This window comes from Mytilus californianus, unplaced genomic scaffold (assembly GCF_021869535.1).
Source record: "Mytilus californianus isolate M0D057914Y unplaced genomic scaffold, xbMytCali1.0.p SCAF_6, whole genome shotgun sequence".
NCBI classification, from domain to species: domain Eukaryota; kingdom Metazoa; phylum Mollusca; class Bivalvia; order Mytilida; family Mytilidae; genus Mytilus; species Mytilus californianus.
The window spans coordinates 100,724,916-100,743,153 of record NW_026262712.1 but is presented as its reverse complement, the minus strand read 5'-3'; the positions used below and the strand labels follow the sequence as shown (position 1 = coordinate 100,743,153).

Genomic DNA, 18,238 nt, shown 5'->3' with positions numbered 1-18,238 from the left:
GGTCTGTTGACTCAATACTGTTAGGAACATGTAGATAGAAACTGATACAAGCAAACTCTATCAGCAATATACATGCAAAATTGTCAATATGACCGAAACTAGTCGATTTTTTTGTCCGTTAATACTAATTTATTACTATTTTGTCAAAATCTATAATAGAAAGGTAGGAACTGAATATAGCGAAATAAGCAGAAATAAAGAGATACAAAAATACAGAGCTAACACCTTAATATATATAATTCGACTCACAAAATAAAAACAACACGTTGAAAATTCTGAAGTGTTATTTTCTGGATTTACCTTTATCAGGAACGATCAAAGCAGAATATTTAAAAGCCAAGGATGTTTAAGAGCCGAAACAATTGATGAGCTATATAAAAGGACCAAATTCATCTAAGGTCAACTTTGACTTAGGGAGTTGAAATTTCAAATTTTATTAACGGGGAATTTTAGAAAGTTTTGTTATAAATCATATCAGTACCGAAGTACTGACTACTAGACTGATGATACAATCGGTGACGGATAGTCCACAAACAAAGGTGTCGACCAAGTGCTTTGATAAAGAAAACAACATGTTATAGGTTGCACTTTGTAAATACAGCTGTTTCTCCAACCACGCCTCTTTTGGGGGAGATATATAATATTCATAGATAACTTGATTTGTTTACGTACTGGTTCCAGGATATGATCTCTATGTTTCATCTCATAGAGACATAACTTAGGGCTGATAACAGTACAAAAGACATTGTTGGGGTAAACATTGAATTCTGAAGTAAGCACAAAGTGAAGGTAGGGGTAGTACATAATTTTAGGATAATTTAAAACCTTTACAAGTTCAGGGCATATAAATATTGAAACTATGCCGCACAGCCCTATATATTTACCCTGTGAATAAAAAAGTAGTGCATATCAGCTTTCCATTCTAGGATATAGTTTTTTTACGAAACTTCATAGCAAATGTGGCCCAGTTTTAGCCGAAAAGGGAGTTCCTATGGGAAATAGCATTGTCTATATTTACAGATATTCAACCTTTTAAAAAGTTAGATTTGCAAACTTTTCCTTTGCAAATTTCATTCTTCCCTCAGCGGGATTAGAACAAATGTTTCTCTGACACCGTAGCAACACCACCTGCATTGTGTTTAGCACCCTAGACCACTCATCAAACTACTGTAAATTCAGAAATTATTGCGTGCAGTTATTATTGCGATTTTGTCATTTTTGACTTAAATGCGATTTGAATTTTTACGATTTTGGGGAAAATCCTGTTTAATTCATACAAAATATTTCAAAATGCGAGTTAAAATTATTGCGTTTACAACTCTGTCGCATTTTTCGCAATAATAAAAACCTCGCATTAATTTCTGAATTTACAGTAAGTGAAAATAAATAAATATGGTATACATATATGTAAGACTCAAATCTATGGTGAGTTTCAGATCTATGGCAGATTCCTAATCTATGGTAAATATGACGTCATACCATCCCCAATCTATGGTAATGGTTTAGAATCCTAATCTATTACATCTTTTAAGTTTCGTAATCTATGGCAATTTTTTTTAGTTTCCTAATCTATGGCGGGTTTCTAGTTTTCAAATCTATGACAGATTTTCTGCAAAGGTCGGACTAGTCAGTACATATCTGACCAATGATTTCGATGTCGAAATGTCCAAAGATAGCGACAAAGTTGCTTTTAAGTAAAAACCAGTATAAGAAAAACGGATTAGGATTATAACTAGGAAGAATATCCATAACTGTTTGTAAAATGAACACAGACTTTAGGGTTGAAATTATGTGCCCCTGAAGAATAAGTATTTCCTACTCTGTGCATGGTACCTGTTTGACCCTTCATTTAACCAAGTCCCTTAACAATACACAAAGTAATTTGAATTTTTAACTAATATCTATTTGAGCGCCTAATAATGTAAATTTTTTTTATGACTGATGACGATTTAAGTAATGTAGTGAACAATGACTGGCCTCAAACACGTGACTTTCTAAAAAGAAATACTGAACAATAATTCGACATATGTATAGCGGAAAATAATCATTCTTTCAAAATCTCAAGAAAGATTATTTGCTACAATAGTACAGGTAGTCAGTGTTTTATAGCTGACAAAATACTTTACGTTGTGTTACTTCTAACAGAAAAGATATCATAGGGGTACAAAATATAACATAAAAACTGAGCAAAAAACAAGCCAAAATGATACAGAAATAGCTCGTACAATTAAGGGTGAGGGAAACACTAGCAACACGAGAAGAAGAAAACAAGGGTAGAAACAAACACACTTTATTCATTGATTAGAATCCTTGCAAACTTGCTTTTCAATCTTTTTCTTTTCCTTCTGTTTAACAACACCGTCTTTTTGAGCGACAGCTTCGACGTGACATGACGTTATTTAATTGTGACGAAAAATGACGGAAATTAACTTTTATTTTGTCAATTTCATCATCTTTACAATTGTTTAATTTTCCCTATCCAGTTTTCACATTCAAAATTATGTCTTAAACGCAAGGGACGGAAAAAGGGTGTTTGATTTTAATTTATTCATTTATTCATTTTGAATAGATGAAATAAATTTCAAGGATAAACCTGTAAAAGTGCTAGAAATATATTTCGGCATTAATAAAATATTCCATTGTTAATATTCATCAATAATCATGTTCTCACCTTAAAACAAGGTAAATAAAGACAACAGTAGTATATCACTATATAATAATCATAAAACGATTAAGCGAAAGCAAATCCGGGTCACAAACCTAAAACGGGGGAAACATATGAAGATTTAAATAAACAAGTAATTCCTCCATGGGCGACAATGATAGCCTTTTTCGAGATACAGACTTTAGAAAGTTGATTTTTTTAACGAAACCTTGCTAGAATTAAAGAAAAATTATTCGGACAGTATTTTTTTGGTAAATAAAATATAGGCTCGCGTTGCTTTTCTTATTGTAAGTTGTACAAATCTCCAATGCCTATCAATTTTGCACTAAAAAAACACGTGTCTCATCCTTGCGTTGAAAAGACATCTTAGTTCCGTTAGGGCTAAGGAAATTAATTTAGTTTGCCTTTGGTATAATGCAGAGTGCACGAAGTCTCTAGCAATAAAAAATAATGGGAGCCCATATCGACCAATCAGGATTAGCCATACACTTAATTCTGAATACCATGTTATGTTCATAATATGGCTGCGCCCATAAAATCTAATAGTTTATTGTAACCTGAACTATAAGAGGAAATCAACGGAGCAACACAAACACTGAACTGCTACAAAAACTAACGACAACATACAAAGAAACGGACTATTTGATATCAACTACCATCTTCCTGACCTGGTAAACAATCCGATCAAGAAAAAATTATCAAGCGTTAATTCGTTTTTATCAATGACGTTGGACTAAGTAGTATTATAATTGTTCCTTTACAAATACACAATACACATAATGGTGTAAGTTGTATTTGATTATAGCATATACATTCAATACAATGTTATCAGAAGTCATTTAATACTTTACCTGGTTGTATTTAGTGTTATTTCTTCCTGATACGAAAACCATATTACACACATACATACGGTGTATATGAATTTCTTTAAACGAATTAAGGTTTAAATTCAAAATGAATACGCAGATAAACATATTTGAAACCTCTTAAATGGCGACAGATTCTCCGTGTGAGGATAAAATCAAACGAGCTGTAAAGAAAAAAGATGTGGAAACTATTCTCCGTTTGTGTGACGATATTTCTTACAGAACAAGTATTCTAAACTTCAGAAAAGATGGAAGGCGATTAGTGCACGTTGCAGCTCAGTTTGGTTCTGTAATATTACTTGAAAAATTATGTAGCATTGGTTCCGATTTAACAGTTCTAAGTCATGATACATATGAATATCATAATGGTGGACTAGATACTACTTTACATATTGCATGTGCATGTGGTCATATCGAAGTAGTCAAATACTTGCTTCAAACTGTACAAAATGTTTCATTCAAAAATGTAGCGACGATTAAAGATAAAGATAAAAGTTACAGAAATGCATTTTACTATGCAGCACAGTCAGGAAGTGTTGAGGTTGTGAAATGTCTTCAAACGCTTGGAAAACTAGACATCAATGAAATTTTACCGCATAATAGAACAACGCTATCAGTAGTTGTTGCAGAAACTGATTCTGCAAGTGCACAAATCTTGTGTGAATGTGGTGCCAATGTTAATCTTGGAACGTTTGAACGAGGACTTAAACCTATTCATTATATAGTAGAAAAACCTAATAGTGCTGAAATAATTAAAGTCTTATTGAATTTTGGAGCAAACGTAAATGAACCCTGGGAGAAACATTCGAGAAGATCATGGTTACGACAGTCTCCACTTTTCATGGCACTTAAACACGGCTTTGCTGATAATGCTAAAATCCTTATAGAAGGCGGGGCGAACGTGTCTTTTGTTGGCCAAGGTGCGAATTTGGGTTCAATAAGTTGTTTTAGTTTGGCAGCAAAGAGATGCCCAGCAATAATTTCGGAATTTCTCAAACATGGAGCCGATCCAAACGAATCACTCAATGGTCAATCTTTGTTTATGATGGCCATGGATGATTATGCCTCCAGTGATACGATAAAAGCCTTTGTGGAAGCCGGAGCCGATGTTAACCAAAATAGAAATGGGAAAACGCTCATTCAAAGTTGTACATGTTACGGTAAGTTTCAATGTCTAAATACGACGTCTTCATAATTTGTAAACATAAGAGAAAGAAACTCTAGTTTGAACACGTTAAGGCAAAGCGTACATTGTAGGAATTTTTTCTATGATGATGTATAAATACGCTGTCACGCCTGATTGGAATGAAAACAATAAAACTGATTCATCGTGTAATTAAAATGCAATTGTGTACGTTAAAGAGCAGTTTCATTAAAATGTTGAGGGTTCAGCAAGTGCTCTATTTAATATAGTCTGCGGAACAATTTCAAAAAAACCCAAACACACAAACACAAAATAAGCGTGAGCGTATCTGTTAAACCCTTACTTAGCCCGTTTAATCATAAAAACCGACCCTGAAACTTATTTTATTTGTTTTTCTCTAACCAGGTTTAGATGCCTATGTTTTCATATGCAAAACCTTGTAGATGTAAAGCCATTAACTTCAATAAAAGGCCCTGTAAAGGTGTTATTGTATTTTAAACTTCAATTATTAAGTAAATCAAATTGTTATGTATTGCTAAATGTATGATATTTGAAATAATAAAAAGTAAGATTGCATAACTGCTTCATATTTATAAGGTTGAAATAATACTATTATTTTATGATTGTGTCAATAGTTTTGGAACAGTGCATATCAGTTTGCTTATCTATGTTTGAAGCAAGACACACATGTTTTTAGTTTAGTTCTAGCTATCTACATTGCAGCAGCTTGCTTCTTTCTGTATAGTTTTACTGCTTGCTTTTTCCTGTATAGTTTTACTGCTCGCTTTGTCATGTATAGTTTAACTGCTTGCTTTGTCTTGTATAGTTTTACTGCTTGCTTCCTCGTGTATAGCTTACTGCCTGCAGATTCCTGCTGATTTTATTGCTTTCTTTGTCCTGTATAGTTTATGACATTCTGTTTATAAAATTGATTAATTAAAAAACAGTGGTAGATATTCAAATTGGGACGCCATGATTACTAATCAGCATATCTTATGCTCTAATTTCAGAAACATTCTTTGAAGGCTGGTGCCTATTAAAACGTTAAAACCCGCTACATTTGTTTCACCTTTCAGATGTTCAGTGGTTGTTGTTTGTTGATGTGGTTCATAAGTGTTTCTCGTTTCTCGTTTTGTATATAGATTAGACCATTGATTTTCCTGTTTGAATGGTTTTACACTAGTCATTTTTGGGCCCTTTATAGCTTGCTATTCGGTGTGAGGCAATGCTTCGTGTTGAAGACCGTACTTTGACCTATAATGTTTTACTTTTTTAAATTGTGACTTTGATGGAGAACGCTCATTTGCACTCATACCACATCTTTTTATATCTATTTAAGAATGTTTTGCTGATACTTGTTTCTCTTATTCATTAAAGAAGGATTTGTGTTTTCCCTTTTCAGCTGGTTGCTATTTCTCTGAAAATGATTAAAAGGATAAGGAGACCTATTACACACCAACCATTTTAGCATATGGTTTATGCACCCAGGACCCGTCAAATTGTTGTCTTTGTCTCATCTTAAGATATTGTTAGTTTTTTGGTATATCTTTCATAATCTAACTGTGAAATTATAGAATCGGATACATGTTTTTATTTGACAGTGTGACTCTCAATAAAGTAAAAAATTGATTGAAAATAAATACTGATTTTTCCGATATGTTATGATGATAAACACACTTGGTGGAAATTCTTCATGAGCGCGTCTTTTCGAACAACATCTTTGGGTTTTAACTCCTTTTTTCCCACGTAATATAATAGAAGTAGGTTCCACAACTTGTCGTTTCAGGGCTATAGAAACAAGCTCTCATTTCTTGTTAACTTCTGTCAAGTGGTAGTGAATGTTCTTGCAGATTGTCTACAGTGTATTAGTCTCAATAGTTGATTCATGGTCATATTTGTGACATGATATAGAATATAATCTTCTATTTGTATTGATTAAGATTTAATTATTGAAAAGTAAAAGGTTCACAACATGATATGAAAAATTAAATTGTATGCTATACTTACAATTTATCTCGTTTATTTCATTTTCTTTCCTTTTATCTTTTATAACAGCTAATGCTTCAAGTAGTATTCATTATTTTGTGTGCCAGTATTGTTTAAGACTGTTTCTGTATCCATTTTATTTAAACAGTATGATTTCATGTTGCATATAGTTTTTAATTTCTTGAATATAATATTGGTCAAGAAAACAAACACTTTGAAATAGTCGGTAATTATAAGTGACAAATTATCTTTTTTTATTTGTTTGCACGAATGGACACATCTTATATATCCAAATCGACTGGATCATGTATATTATTCATTCAATGATGTATCATCACAGAAGCATTTGCCTTAAAGGCAAATCATGCACTTTACGAAAAGTAATACAGATAAGTTTTGAAAGAGGAAGAAAGTGAGTTTTTAGCTCACCTTTCGTTATGGGCCAAGTGAGCTTTTCTCATCACTTGGCGTCCGACGACCGCCTCCGTCATTCGTCGTTGTCGTCGTCGTTGTTTACTTTTACAAAAATCTGCTCCTCTGAAACTACTTGACCAACCTTAACCAAACTTGAGCACAATCATTATTGGGGTATTTAATTTAACAAATGTGCTCCATGACCCCGCCTGCCAACCAACATTGCCGTCATTGCTAAAATAGAACATAGGGTAAAAATGCAAGTTTTGTCTATTATTTTGAAAACCGTTATGAAAAGAGAAAATTGTGACGAGGGCAGAAATAATCAGAATGTTGAGCTCTACCAATTGTCCATATACGTCATCGTTATCAGACGACTTCCTATAGGAGTAATTGCCCTTAAATGACAATTTTTAAAATTTTGTTCATTTTTGCCTATTATCTTGAAAACTATAATAGATACAGAGAAACATTAGATTACAAAAATTATCAGTAAGTTCTACAAATAAGTTCACATTGACGAAATCATCAGCCGACTCCTTAGAGTTATTGTCCTTTGATGATGATTTTTATAATATTTTTGGGGGTTTCGCCTTATATGATACAAATTATCATAGTTAAATAGACACTTTAAATCACAAAAATTATCAGCAAGGGAAGATACATGTATACTAGAAAATCACATTTCGCTATAATAAGTAGTGTTATAAGTACTGTCTCTCTTTATAGGTGTGATTACCAAGCCCCTTAACGAAACATTTTTTTAATCCTTTTTTTGTGTTTGAGCAAAAACTATAAGAAAATAAAGAGAAATTAAACAGACCAAATAATCAGTAGTACAAGATAAACAAAACAGATATTTTATTCATGAAGTGTCGTTTGTTGAAAATGCACATAGACTAAAGTGAGCGTCACAGGCTCTTTAGAGCCTCTATTTTTTTTTATATTTAACATCTTCAATAAAAAATTAACTCTGTAGGCATATCACTCTGTATTTTAGAACAACTGAGGCCATTTATCGAAGGAGGAGTTTCTGTTAAGATAATAGAATCCAAACATAAGGTTTATACAATATCACTAGCTCTTGAAAGTAGGTATACATCAGACACAAAATCCTTATCGGATTTGTTATCAAAAGGAGCCGATCCAAATTTGAAGCCAGAGGGCAAAGACCCCCCATTGATTGTGGCAACGAAAAAGAATCTATCAGAAGATGTAGAATGTCTGATAAAGGGAGGTGCTCAATTAGATGACGTTAGTAGAGATGGAGATACTGCAATTGTGGTGTGTTGTAAGAAAGGTTAGATATATTGTCTTTCTAACATTTAAATTAACGTAACTTTTTCCCAAAATTCATTCCTCTACATATGTTATAACATTTGTACAATTTAACGAGTGTTGAGGGAAAAATAAGTATTTACTCACTATTCTTACTTTATGTATCATTAAAATTATCATAACCTCGATGATTGTATCATCCTTTTTTATTACCAGAAGACGTAGCTTTCGAATGTTCTCTGATATTTGGTCGGGTTGTTGTCTCTTTGACACATTCTCAATTTCCAGTTTCTATTTTAAGAAGGCACTAGGCCATAATACGACCAATACACTTCGGTGAAATGATTTTTTTTCAATATATTAATTTGGATTTATACCTTTTCACATGTTACACATATTTTCATTTTATTGATGATTTCAGTATCGCATTCCTGTTTTCAAACACTGAATATTTTGATTGATTCCGGTGCCTCACTGAATATAGCGAGCAATGAAGGGGAATATCCCTTAGAGTTGCTGGCCCAACGAATTGAAAAGGACAAACATTCTGGTGCCAATCTGATGAGACATTTATTCGGATACCAGTCTTCACACAAAGAAGAAATAGAAAATTGTGTCACTAAAATGTTAGCGAAAGGAGCTAACCCAAACATTACAAAGAAGGGCAACAATTCACCTTTAATCATAGCAGTGCAAAAACAGTCAGAAGATTTTGTTCAAATAATGTTGGATGCTGGAGCACATATTTTGCATGTTGGTGAAAATCAAAGAACAGCTTTAGATCTATGCTTTATTCGAGGTAGATAAAAGCGAATCTTCATAACACATGTTTTCTCTAAAAAGGGCTTTTTAAACAATGCTTGAAGACACGATATGGTAAAAAGCCCAATACCCCAATTCCCATAAAAAATGAACATAATACCAATGAAGAAACATAGATGAAACATTTAAATTGTTCTTTCAACCACCAAGACGAGAATTAACGTTTACGTTTACGAAGTCAGAATAAGCAGTATTTGTACGAAAACAGTATTAACGATGTATATTTATTTTAGTTTATAAATTTATAAAAGTTAAATGGTGTTAAACGAAGTATGCAAAATGCAGCTTTTTATCATCATAATGATAATTACACAAGTAAATACAATTATTTGTAGTACACTAAAAGAAGTACATCAATTTGAATATTCATGACATTTACTTAGCATCGGAATTAGTTATAACATTAGGTCTGCATTTCTTTCAGGTTCAAGGTCAATTAGAGATATTATTGTCAAAACATTCGTCGATAACCTAAAAGGGTACACGACGTCAGATACAGTAGGTCCATACCTTGTTAACTTGTTGATAGAAAACGGTGTTGAAGATTCGATTGTAGAATATGCTGTATCGAGAGGACTAAATCCAAATCGAGTCATGCTTTGCGAAGACTCTCCATTGATGAAAGCTATCAAAAGAAGAAGATACAAAATAAGCTGTGCTCTTATTGAAGCAGGTGCAGATGTAATATATGCAAATTCTGATGGAACGAATGCTTTTGATATATTTTCAGGTAGGATAATTTAAATACAATAAATACAATAAGTGTTTATTAAACCATATACTCTTATATTCTTATTGGAACACAGTACCGTGTATTTGTTGATATACAGGTATGGATCGAACTAGAAAGTTGACAACACTACGTTGAAAAAAAAAATAAAAATCATATTTACTTAAACTACACAAAGCATCATTATAAGAGTTTAATGCTGCATGTTTCATGTTGAAAAAATGTTGATACAACATTTAAAACGTATACATGTTTTAATTTTTTCTTTTGTTTTGTCAATACTCAATCTTTGTCTCCATTTGTCAAATGTTACGTTTTTGGTCTATCTTCAAGCGTTTATGATTTAGTCATACCTATATAGGATTAGGGTTATCCATAATATATTCAGGACTTCATATAACAAGTGTCACAGGAAGCTGTGATATTGTCATTTAAAATCAATGTTTAAAGATGGCCATTGTGGTATTTTTTTGCTAAACCGCTTTATCTATAGAAGTTGATCGAAATCAAAACATCTAGACGTCTTTTTTTCTTTTGAATTCATTCTACATATAGGTATTTGATCTTAGAATTAAACATTGCTTTTCAAACATATTTTAAACACACTTCGTCTTCACTTAAATCTGCAATTGTACCTGGCTGTTATTCATTTTGTTTTCTCTGAACAGGTAAAATATGTCTTTCATATACATACATTAACTGGTACCAGTCATTTTCTTCTCGTGTGAAAAGCTTTTTGAAATAACTGTTTTTTTTTGTATTTGAATGGCATATACAATGTGAAAAAAAAGTCTGATATATGTAATCATACTTTTGAACACAGATCACCTACTGTTGACAATCGGGTACAGGAGGAGTATGATACGAGCTACTTTTGTAAATGTTTTTTTTAATTGTAAATCTATTAAGTTCTTTCTTAACTTATATGTTATTAATTATTTTTATTGAGTAATGAACCGAGTTGGTCTAGGCTATGCCCAAAAAAGATATTTAATACATATAGACAACTTTTTATATTACACCTTTTAGCAAAGCTAAATTTAGATAATACATTTCCTCCATCTAAATTGTAACGATAGCTCTTGAAATCTAGACAGTTTTAAATTGATTTTGATGCCCTGATACAAACAAATACGACAAAATTGATAATGATATATGATGTTTTCCATATTTTAGGGGCGTTATGTTACAGATTTTAGATACGTTTTGATTTCGATTCAAGGTGCTAAATTAAATTTTCATACCTTGTCCTTAAAATTTGATTCTATTCCAAATGCTTTCCCTCACAATTTGTGTCTTTGCTTTATGATATTTGCCTGAAGTCGGGGTATTCATCAGTATGTTGTAAATATTCAATTACATTACACATTAGTCTAATCTCATACATAAAAGTGCATACAAATATTCACTGCATTCAGACTTTTTCCTTTCCTTCAGAAATTTGCAAGAAGTTACAGAAAAGTCAAGATACAAACAAAAGACATCGGTCAAAACCTAAACGTTTGTATCCAAGAAATACAGAAACTGCCGAAGATATGGATGAGCAAATGTGTAAGTGAACGATATGTTTAAGTCCATTAAAGTCGTGGGAATAATGCTGATTTAGAAATTGAATACGTTTAATCTTATTTTCCATAAGACATATATTGTAATGTGTTTGACGTTAATTTGCCTATTGTCAATAGTTCATTAGATATTCAAAAGATCCAATAAGTCATCAATGAAACATACAATGTATATTACTATTGAAATAGAACATGTTTAGACTATGAAAATCATAAGATAAAACAATAAAAAGATTGCACTATACAATGTGTAGCCACTGCCGAATATTCATTAATTGGTTTCATTCGAATATCGTTCTCCTGTGTTATGTCCGCATATTTTTTTATTTAATTTCTGATAATATACCACTGTAAAATATTTTATGATTATCTATTTCAATTTGGCCTTATTTTACCAGAAACCTGTTAATAATAGTGTTTATAGTCAATATATATATACAATGAAAATAAATGTATATTAAACGTTAGAATTCAAATGATTATGGACTACAGTTTCAATCATTACAAAATTTATCAGAAAAACCATCATATTTTTCAAAAGATATTTTGCAAGAACATCTTAAAAGATCGAATCTCGATAAAAGCTCAAATTAATTGCAAGTTGTCAGCAACGACCTTTCGTTTAACGTATACTGTGGATTCATTAGTATTCGTTGGGTACCAATTTTCGTGGGTTTCGTGGGTACAGGTGAATTCAAATGTTCAAGGAATATCATATTTTCAATGTATACAGAGGTTTGCAAAACGACGAAATCAAATATCCATGAAAATTGATACCCACGAAAATAAATAAATCTACAAGTACACTATTAAAAGATTTATCTAATTGAGTGTTACTTTATCAAAAAATTGATAAACGACGAAAAATAAAACCCTATATTCTAAAAACAGACCCTTTGTTGAAAAACGTCAATGGAACGATAAGCTAAATAAATTAACAGAACAAATATCTTAAAAACCTAACAATGCCAGAATCGGTTGTATTCGGCCATGTAAATATTTTACTATAGATATAGAAGTCACACTGTATACCAAAAAATAGTTTCATATATACATCGAAGCTAAACAAAATAATTATACCTCACATGTTAATTTTGGTAGAACAAACGGACCCGAGTTGCAAAGCCACAACATATTTCAAGAACCTTTCCATTTCTATCTACAATCTCTTTTTTGTTAACCACTCATTGGCATCAGTGTAACTGGGTTTCTTATTTAGATGAACGAGATCTTCCTATTAATAGTTTCAACGGCCAGTGTACTTATCTCATATTTGTCAATAAGAAATAAATACGGGATTTCAACATCACAAATCTGTAAAAGAGTTACCTATGCAAAACGGTATATTTCTTTAATATATCGCACTGTTCTTGTTACTTGTTTGCGTAAAAGAAGAATGGTTATGCGTCAATCACTTTGCTGTTTAACTGCAAAAACAATTAAATTATATTGACAGACACATGGTCTTTAACAAAAATAAGCTGTGTATACAATATGTAAACCTCTTAATTGATTATTCCCTTTCGAAACCAAATGTTTGTGAAGCTTTTTGTAATGACATTAGACAGTGTTCATGAAAGAGGTTTTTCCGGCCGTTGATCTCGTTTGATCATTCCAAATTGTATACTGTATTACTGGATAAAAAGTGAAGCATTTTGTTTTGTTAGATGAGCATGATATAGCACTACAGGTGTCAGCACAAACATCGTATAGATGAAGTGATAAAAACCGTACGCGTTCGATTTGTATTTTGTTCAGAATTTCAGTACTTTATTTGGCCCTTAATTGTTTTGGTTCGAGCATCGCTGATGAGTCTGTTGTAGCCAAAAACGTCTGAATTATACGCCTTTAAAAACATCTTAATAACATAAACGATATTAATGTGTATCAGAAGCGTTTTTCGAAAATAAATGTCTCTTTAGTGATGCTGGAGGCCAAAATATTTTAAAATCCAAAGTTTATTAAACACAAAATACAAAATACAAAATTAAAAATACATTTGATAGTTTACTGTATTCCTTAAGATTCCTGTTACCAAATTTTGACGCATTTATATGATTTATTTACTTGACAGCGACAGATATTCTGACTAATTTATTTAGATGTTTTATGGTGTCGGGTATTGAAGTAAATAAACCGACCAAGTATGGTATATATCCGCTTCAAATCCCAATTTGGCTTAATAGTTTCGAGATGACGAAATGGTGTCTTGAACGAGATGCGGATGTGAACATTGTAAACGATTTAAACAATGCACCTTTGACAATTGCACTTGAAAATGGACAAATAGATATTGTACAACTCCTTCTGGATTCCAAGGCGAATCTTAACTTTACTGGACATGTAAGGTCGGAGACTGAAATTAAGGGTAAGGGTAAGTCCAACCTTATTCTTATATATGTTTTTCTGGTCATATCTTTTCAGAGAGTGCTTTGACAAGCTGGCCGTTGTTAAAAAACATTGTTGAATATCTAAAATTATTAATCTGTTTATATTTTATTTAGCTATCTTAATCTCTGTAAATAAGTCTTACAATAACCTTATGACAGGTTTATTGGTGAAACAATATCAAGAGAAAAGCACATGAATTTTACAGTTTTGATAGAAATGGAATCAAATGAATGGCGAGTTGAACAATAAATGTGAATACTGCGCCTTGATATAAACTGAACTTGAGCAAATAATGAATATGAATGAATGGCTATCGAAGGGTCATTCAAACTCGCAAGTAGAAAATAAACTGCCAAAGCCATTGCAATAACGGAAACGACCAAGAGATAAATAACATAATAGAATACAAAACACAACATAGAAAACTAAAACTAAAGAATAAGTAACACGAACCCCACCAAAACAAGGGTTGATCTCAGATGTTCCGAAAAGGTGTGCAGATTCGCGTCATCATGTGACACCCGTCGTATTGTTTATTTAAGTACAACCCCAGTGATGAGTGTGTTCAATAGGTCAAAACATTGTTGAATATCTAAAATTATTAATCTGTTTATATTTTATTTAGCTATCTTAATCTCTGTAAAAAAGTCTTACAATAACCTTATGACAGGTTTATTGGTGAAACAATATCACGAGAAAAGCACATGAATTTTACAGTTTTGATAGAAATGGAATCAAATGAATGGCGAGTGGAACAAAAATGTGAATACTGCGCCTTGATATAAACTGAACTTGAGCAAATAATGAATATGAATGAATGGCTATCGAAGGGTCATTCAAACTAGAAAGTAGAAAATAAACTGACAAAGCCATTGCAATAACGGAAACGACCAAGAGATAAATAACATAATAGAATACAAAACACAACATAGAAAACTAAAACTTACGAATAAGTAACACGAACCCCACCAAAACAAGGGTTCATCTCAGATGCTCCGGAAAGGTGTGCAGATCCGCGTCATCATGTGACACCCGTCGTATTGTTTATTTAAGTACAACCCCAGTGATGAGTGTGTTCAAAAGGTCAAATTCGAGGAAAAGGATTGCGGGATTGCGGTCACAACGATTAAAACATGTCTGTCAGCATATATGAAACATGTGAAACTAGAGATTAACTCGTGATGGCGTCCGTAAAATTTTTCATACTTTCTCTGATGTCTTTTCATTAAATCTGTAGATGTGTACTAATTGCTACATTAGTCTTGGTGAACATGATTTAAATGTATTAGTTGTGTTTGGTTTTTTAACTAGCTTTCAATAACTGGAAGTAATCTTTTGTCGGTACTCTGTGTCTTTTGGGTTTTTGTTATTGTTTTTTGTTGTCCTTCGTGCCGATATGCTGAGTTAAGTAATTGTCAACTTATTTCTACAGTTTCTTCTTATGTTGTGGTGTTAACCTACTGTATTATGTTAAGGGTAGAGTTGAGCGCTCTTATGAATGTTTGACACCACTACTAGTATATTCTTCTTGTCCCTGAGTCAAGTTTGAAGCTAATAACTTAGTGGTTGCTGTTTTCTCTCTTTAATACATGTTTTTGTCAAATGGTTTACCTTATTTCATGCCGATGGTATTCTTATTAGAATTGTTTCATATTTGACATGTACGACCTTTTTATATCTGACCATGATGTACCTTGACCCCAACTTGCATATATTCACGTCATTTGGACTATGTTTTATAGTTTACAATTAGTGATCATATCACATCTAATTTTTACAAATAAAAAAAAAACAAAAACAAGTACAACACAAAAAACGTTAAGCATAATATATTTAAGTTACTGGTATATGGTGTATAATGCAGCAACGCCTTTGGTTGCTTTATTTTGAATTGTATATATTACTCTTAATAGTTAACAAAGGTACCTGGCTTATAATTTAATATACACCTTAAAACCTAAACTAGGTTTTTCAAAGCTGTTCAACTTCGTCCTTGTTTTTACTGTTTTTGATTCAAGTGTCACTGATGAGTCTTTTGTAGACAAAACTCGCGTCTTGCGCACTAGATGTAATACTATTTTTCACATTAGTATTCCTTTTTGTAGAAAGCAAGAACAAAGATTGTATCGATGACGATATTGAAGATTCTTTGTTGACTACAGTAATACGTGGTAATACAAATACAAAAGAAGTGCTTGTAAAGATGCTTTTAAAAGTAGGTGCTGATCCAAATATTTCTGTAAAAGGCGACGACTCACCGTTACTACATGCTGTTCGTTCAAGAAACATTGAAATTATTAAGATTCTCCTTGAAGCAGGTGCAGACGTGAATCATGTTGGATTGAACAGTTATACTGCTCTACATGTTTATTTTCAACATGATGGCAATGAAAGTAAGTAAACTTTGTAACAATCAACCCATGGAAATCTCAATTTTTGTCAATCACATATCTTATTACAATATCTAATGCCTAGTAAATACGAATTATAATTTATAAATGTCTTGCAATGAAGCTTTAAAAATCGTATCAAATTAGTATACGTATCTCCCTTATACAAAAATCTGATTCATCCCCCGTGTTTTCTATACTTATTATGTTTTTTTTTCAATTTTTAATCGTTTTCAAAAGATTTGAACTTCCAATTTGTTTTACCTCAATCATAAATCAAGAGATTTTTATTACCGAATCGCACATCGACTGTAGTAAGATTGGAACTGTAAATGATAATGGATACATCTACTCGTGTTGTGCTTGTACCCAAAGGTTACTTTATTCCAATACCTGAGTACTTTGGTACATGCAACGTATTGAAGAGGCATGCACATCTGGTAGTCACTAATTGTGGAGATGTACCTAATGTGCAATGGATTATGCAACTGATACTGTTGATGTTATAGTATCAAAGAAATTACATATCGGTATTATATTAATATAACATTTAAACATGCAGTGCGTCAGTAACACATTGAAATAAAAATGAATAAAAATTCGAGGTCCTTTTATGAAAAGTTTGGGAGTCAATACCTAGTTTACACATCAATAGAAAATTGCGATTAAACCTTCTAATTCTTTATCAAAACAATTACTTTTTTTTTAGCTACTTTTAACCACAATGGGCATGTTGTAACGACATGTATGTAGATAGCCGCCATATTGACTCTATGAAATGCATATTTCAATTAGTGCAAGATAATTTGAAATGAATAAACACCTACCTGTAAAAAATATAATGTCGTAGTATCCAAATTCGAATGATACTTGTGGTGAAGAATGGAGCGTGACAATTTTCAGTCGTATGACGTCATGTTTTGCCATGTAATAATGTACCAAGATCAATCATTTAATTTCGCGAAATTTAATTCATTTTTAATTTTAAACATTTTCCAAGTTTTATTGGTTAAATAAGTATGTCTTTTTGTTATGCATTTGAATAGAAATAATAGTAACATGTGTTTGTTTTTTGACAAAACGTATCTTATAAAGACATGTATACAAATCAAATAAAAGATATTTGATGATTATTTAATGTTATTTCAGTTAGTTCATACACGCAATTTTTAAAGAAAGATAGGCAAATAAGAGGACACTCTGGGCCTTCGCAAATCTTACAACTGTTACTCAGTGCAGGAGCACCAACACTGTCTTTGTCTGTTTCAAACGAACTTCCAGTTCATTTTGCCTTACAGTTGTGCGCACAAATAGAGGAGGGAGAAAGTGAAGAAGATATTCGTCTTTTGTTAGATTACTACAAAGATGTAAACATTCCAGATAACAACGGAAATACGCTTTTAATACTTGCATGTGCGGAGTTTACTTTTAATATCATCAACAAAATCATTTTACAAGGAGCTGATGTAAATTACAGCGGAAACAATGGTTTAACTGCTGTGCAAGCACATATGGGTACATATATACTTATTCTATGTTTATTTAAAACATGCGCAAACTAAATATTATTGTTATATACATATCCACTTTTATGGATCTGCAATCTGTCGATTCCTGTATCTTGGCATTGCACAAAGTCATGTTTTTTCTGACTGTTTATGACGTCTTTACAATAAATCCATTGGATGTTGGATGTGTACTGATTGATAATTTAGTCTTCGATGCAAGATGTTTTTGTTGGTTGCTATTGGCTTTGAACTAGCTGCCAGTAACTGCTAGTTTTTTTAGATCTGTACTTAGTGTCTTTTTGTTGTTGGGATGTACAAGTACCCGGCCACGTCCACTCTGTTTTTGTTAGATGTATTTCTATTTGTAAACATCTGATGAGTAAATCCTTTTTCCATTGATTTTTATAGTTCGTTCTTATGTTCTACTGTCACACCACTGTTCCAGGTTTGGAGAGAGATGGGATCCCTCTAAAATGTTT

At 32.2% G+C, this 18,238-nt stretch overlaps 1 protein-coding gene across 2 annotated transcripts in view; it reads left to right on the top strand.

Moving 5' to 3' along the window:
• The first annotated feature begins 3,507 nt into the window (after positions 1 to 3,507).
• The window catches only part of LOC127704231 (uncharacterized), a 51,901-nt gene continuing 37,170 nt past the window's right edge, over positions 3,508 to 18,238 (top strand). The window contains exons 1-8 of one of the 2 annotated variants that reach the window (XM_052208185.1): positions 3,508 to 4,691; positions 8,076 to 8,375; positions 8,775 to 9,152; positions 9,600 to 9,905; positions 11,343 to 11,456; positions 13,545 to 13,838; positions 15,967 to 16,254; positions 17,401 to 17,766. In XM_052208185.1, coding sequence (XP_052064145.1) covers positions 3,656 to 4,691; positions 8,076 to 8,375; positions 8,775 to 9,152; positions 9,600 to 9,905; positions 11,343 to 11,456; positions 13,545 to 13,838; positions 15,967 to 16,254; positions 17,401 to 17,766 — 3,082 coding nt within the window. In that variant the 5' untranslated portion in view covers positions 3,508 to 3,655. Of the gene's footprint in view, positions 4,692 to 8,075; positions 8,376 to 8,774; positions 9,153 to 9,599; positions 9,906 to 11,342; positions 11,457 to 13,544; positions 13,845 to 15,966; positions 16,255 to 17,400; positions 17,767 to 18,238 lie in introns of both variants that reach the window. The other variant, XM_052208184.1, reaches the window with a different exon arrangement.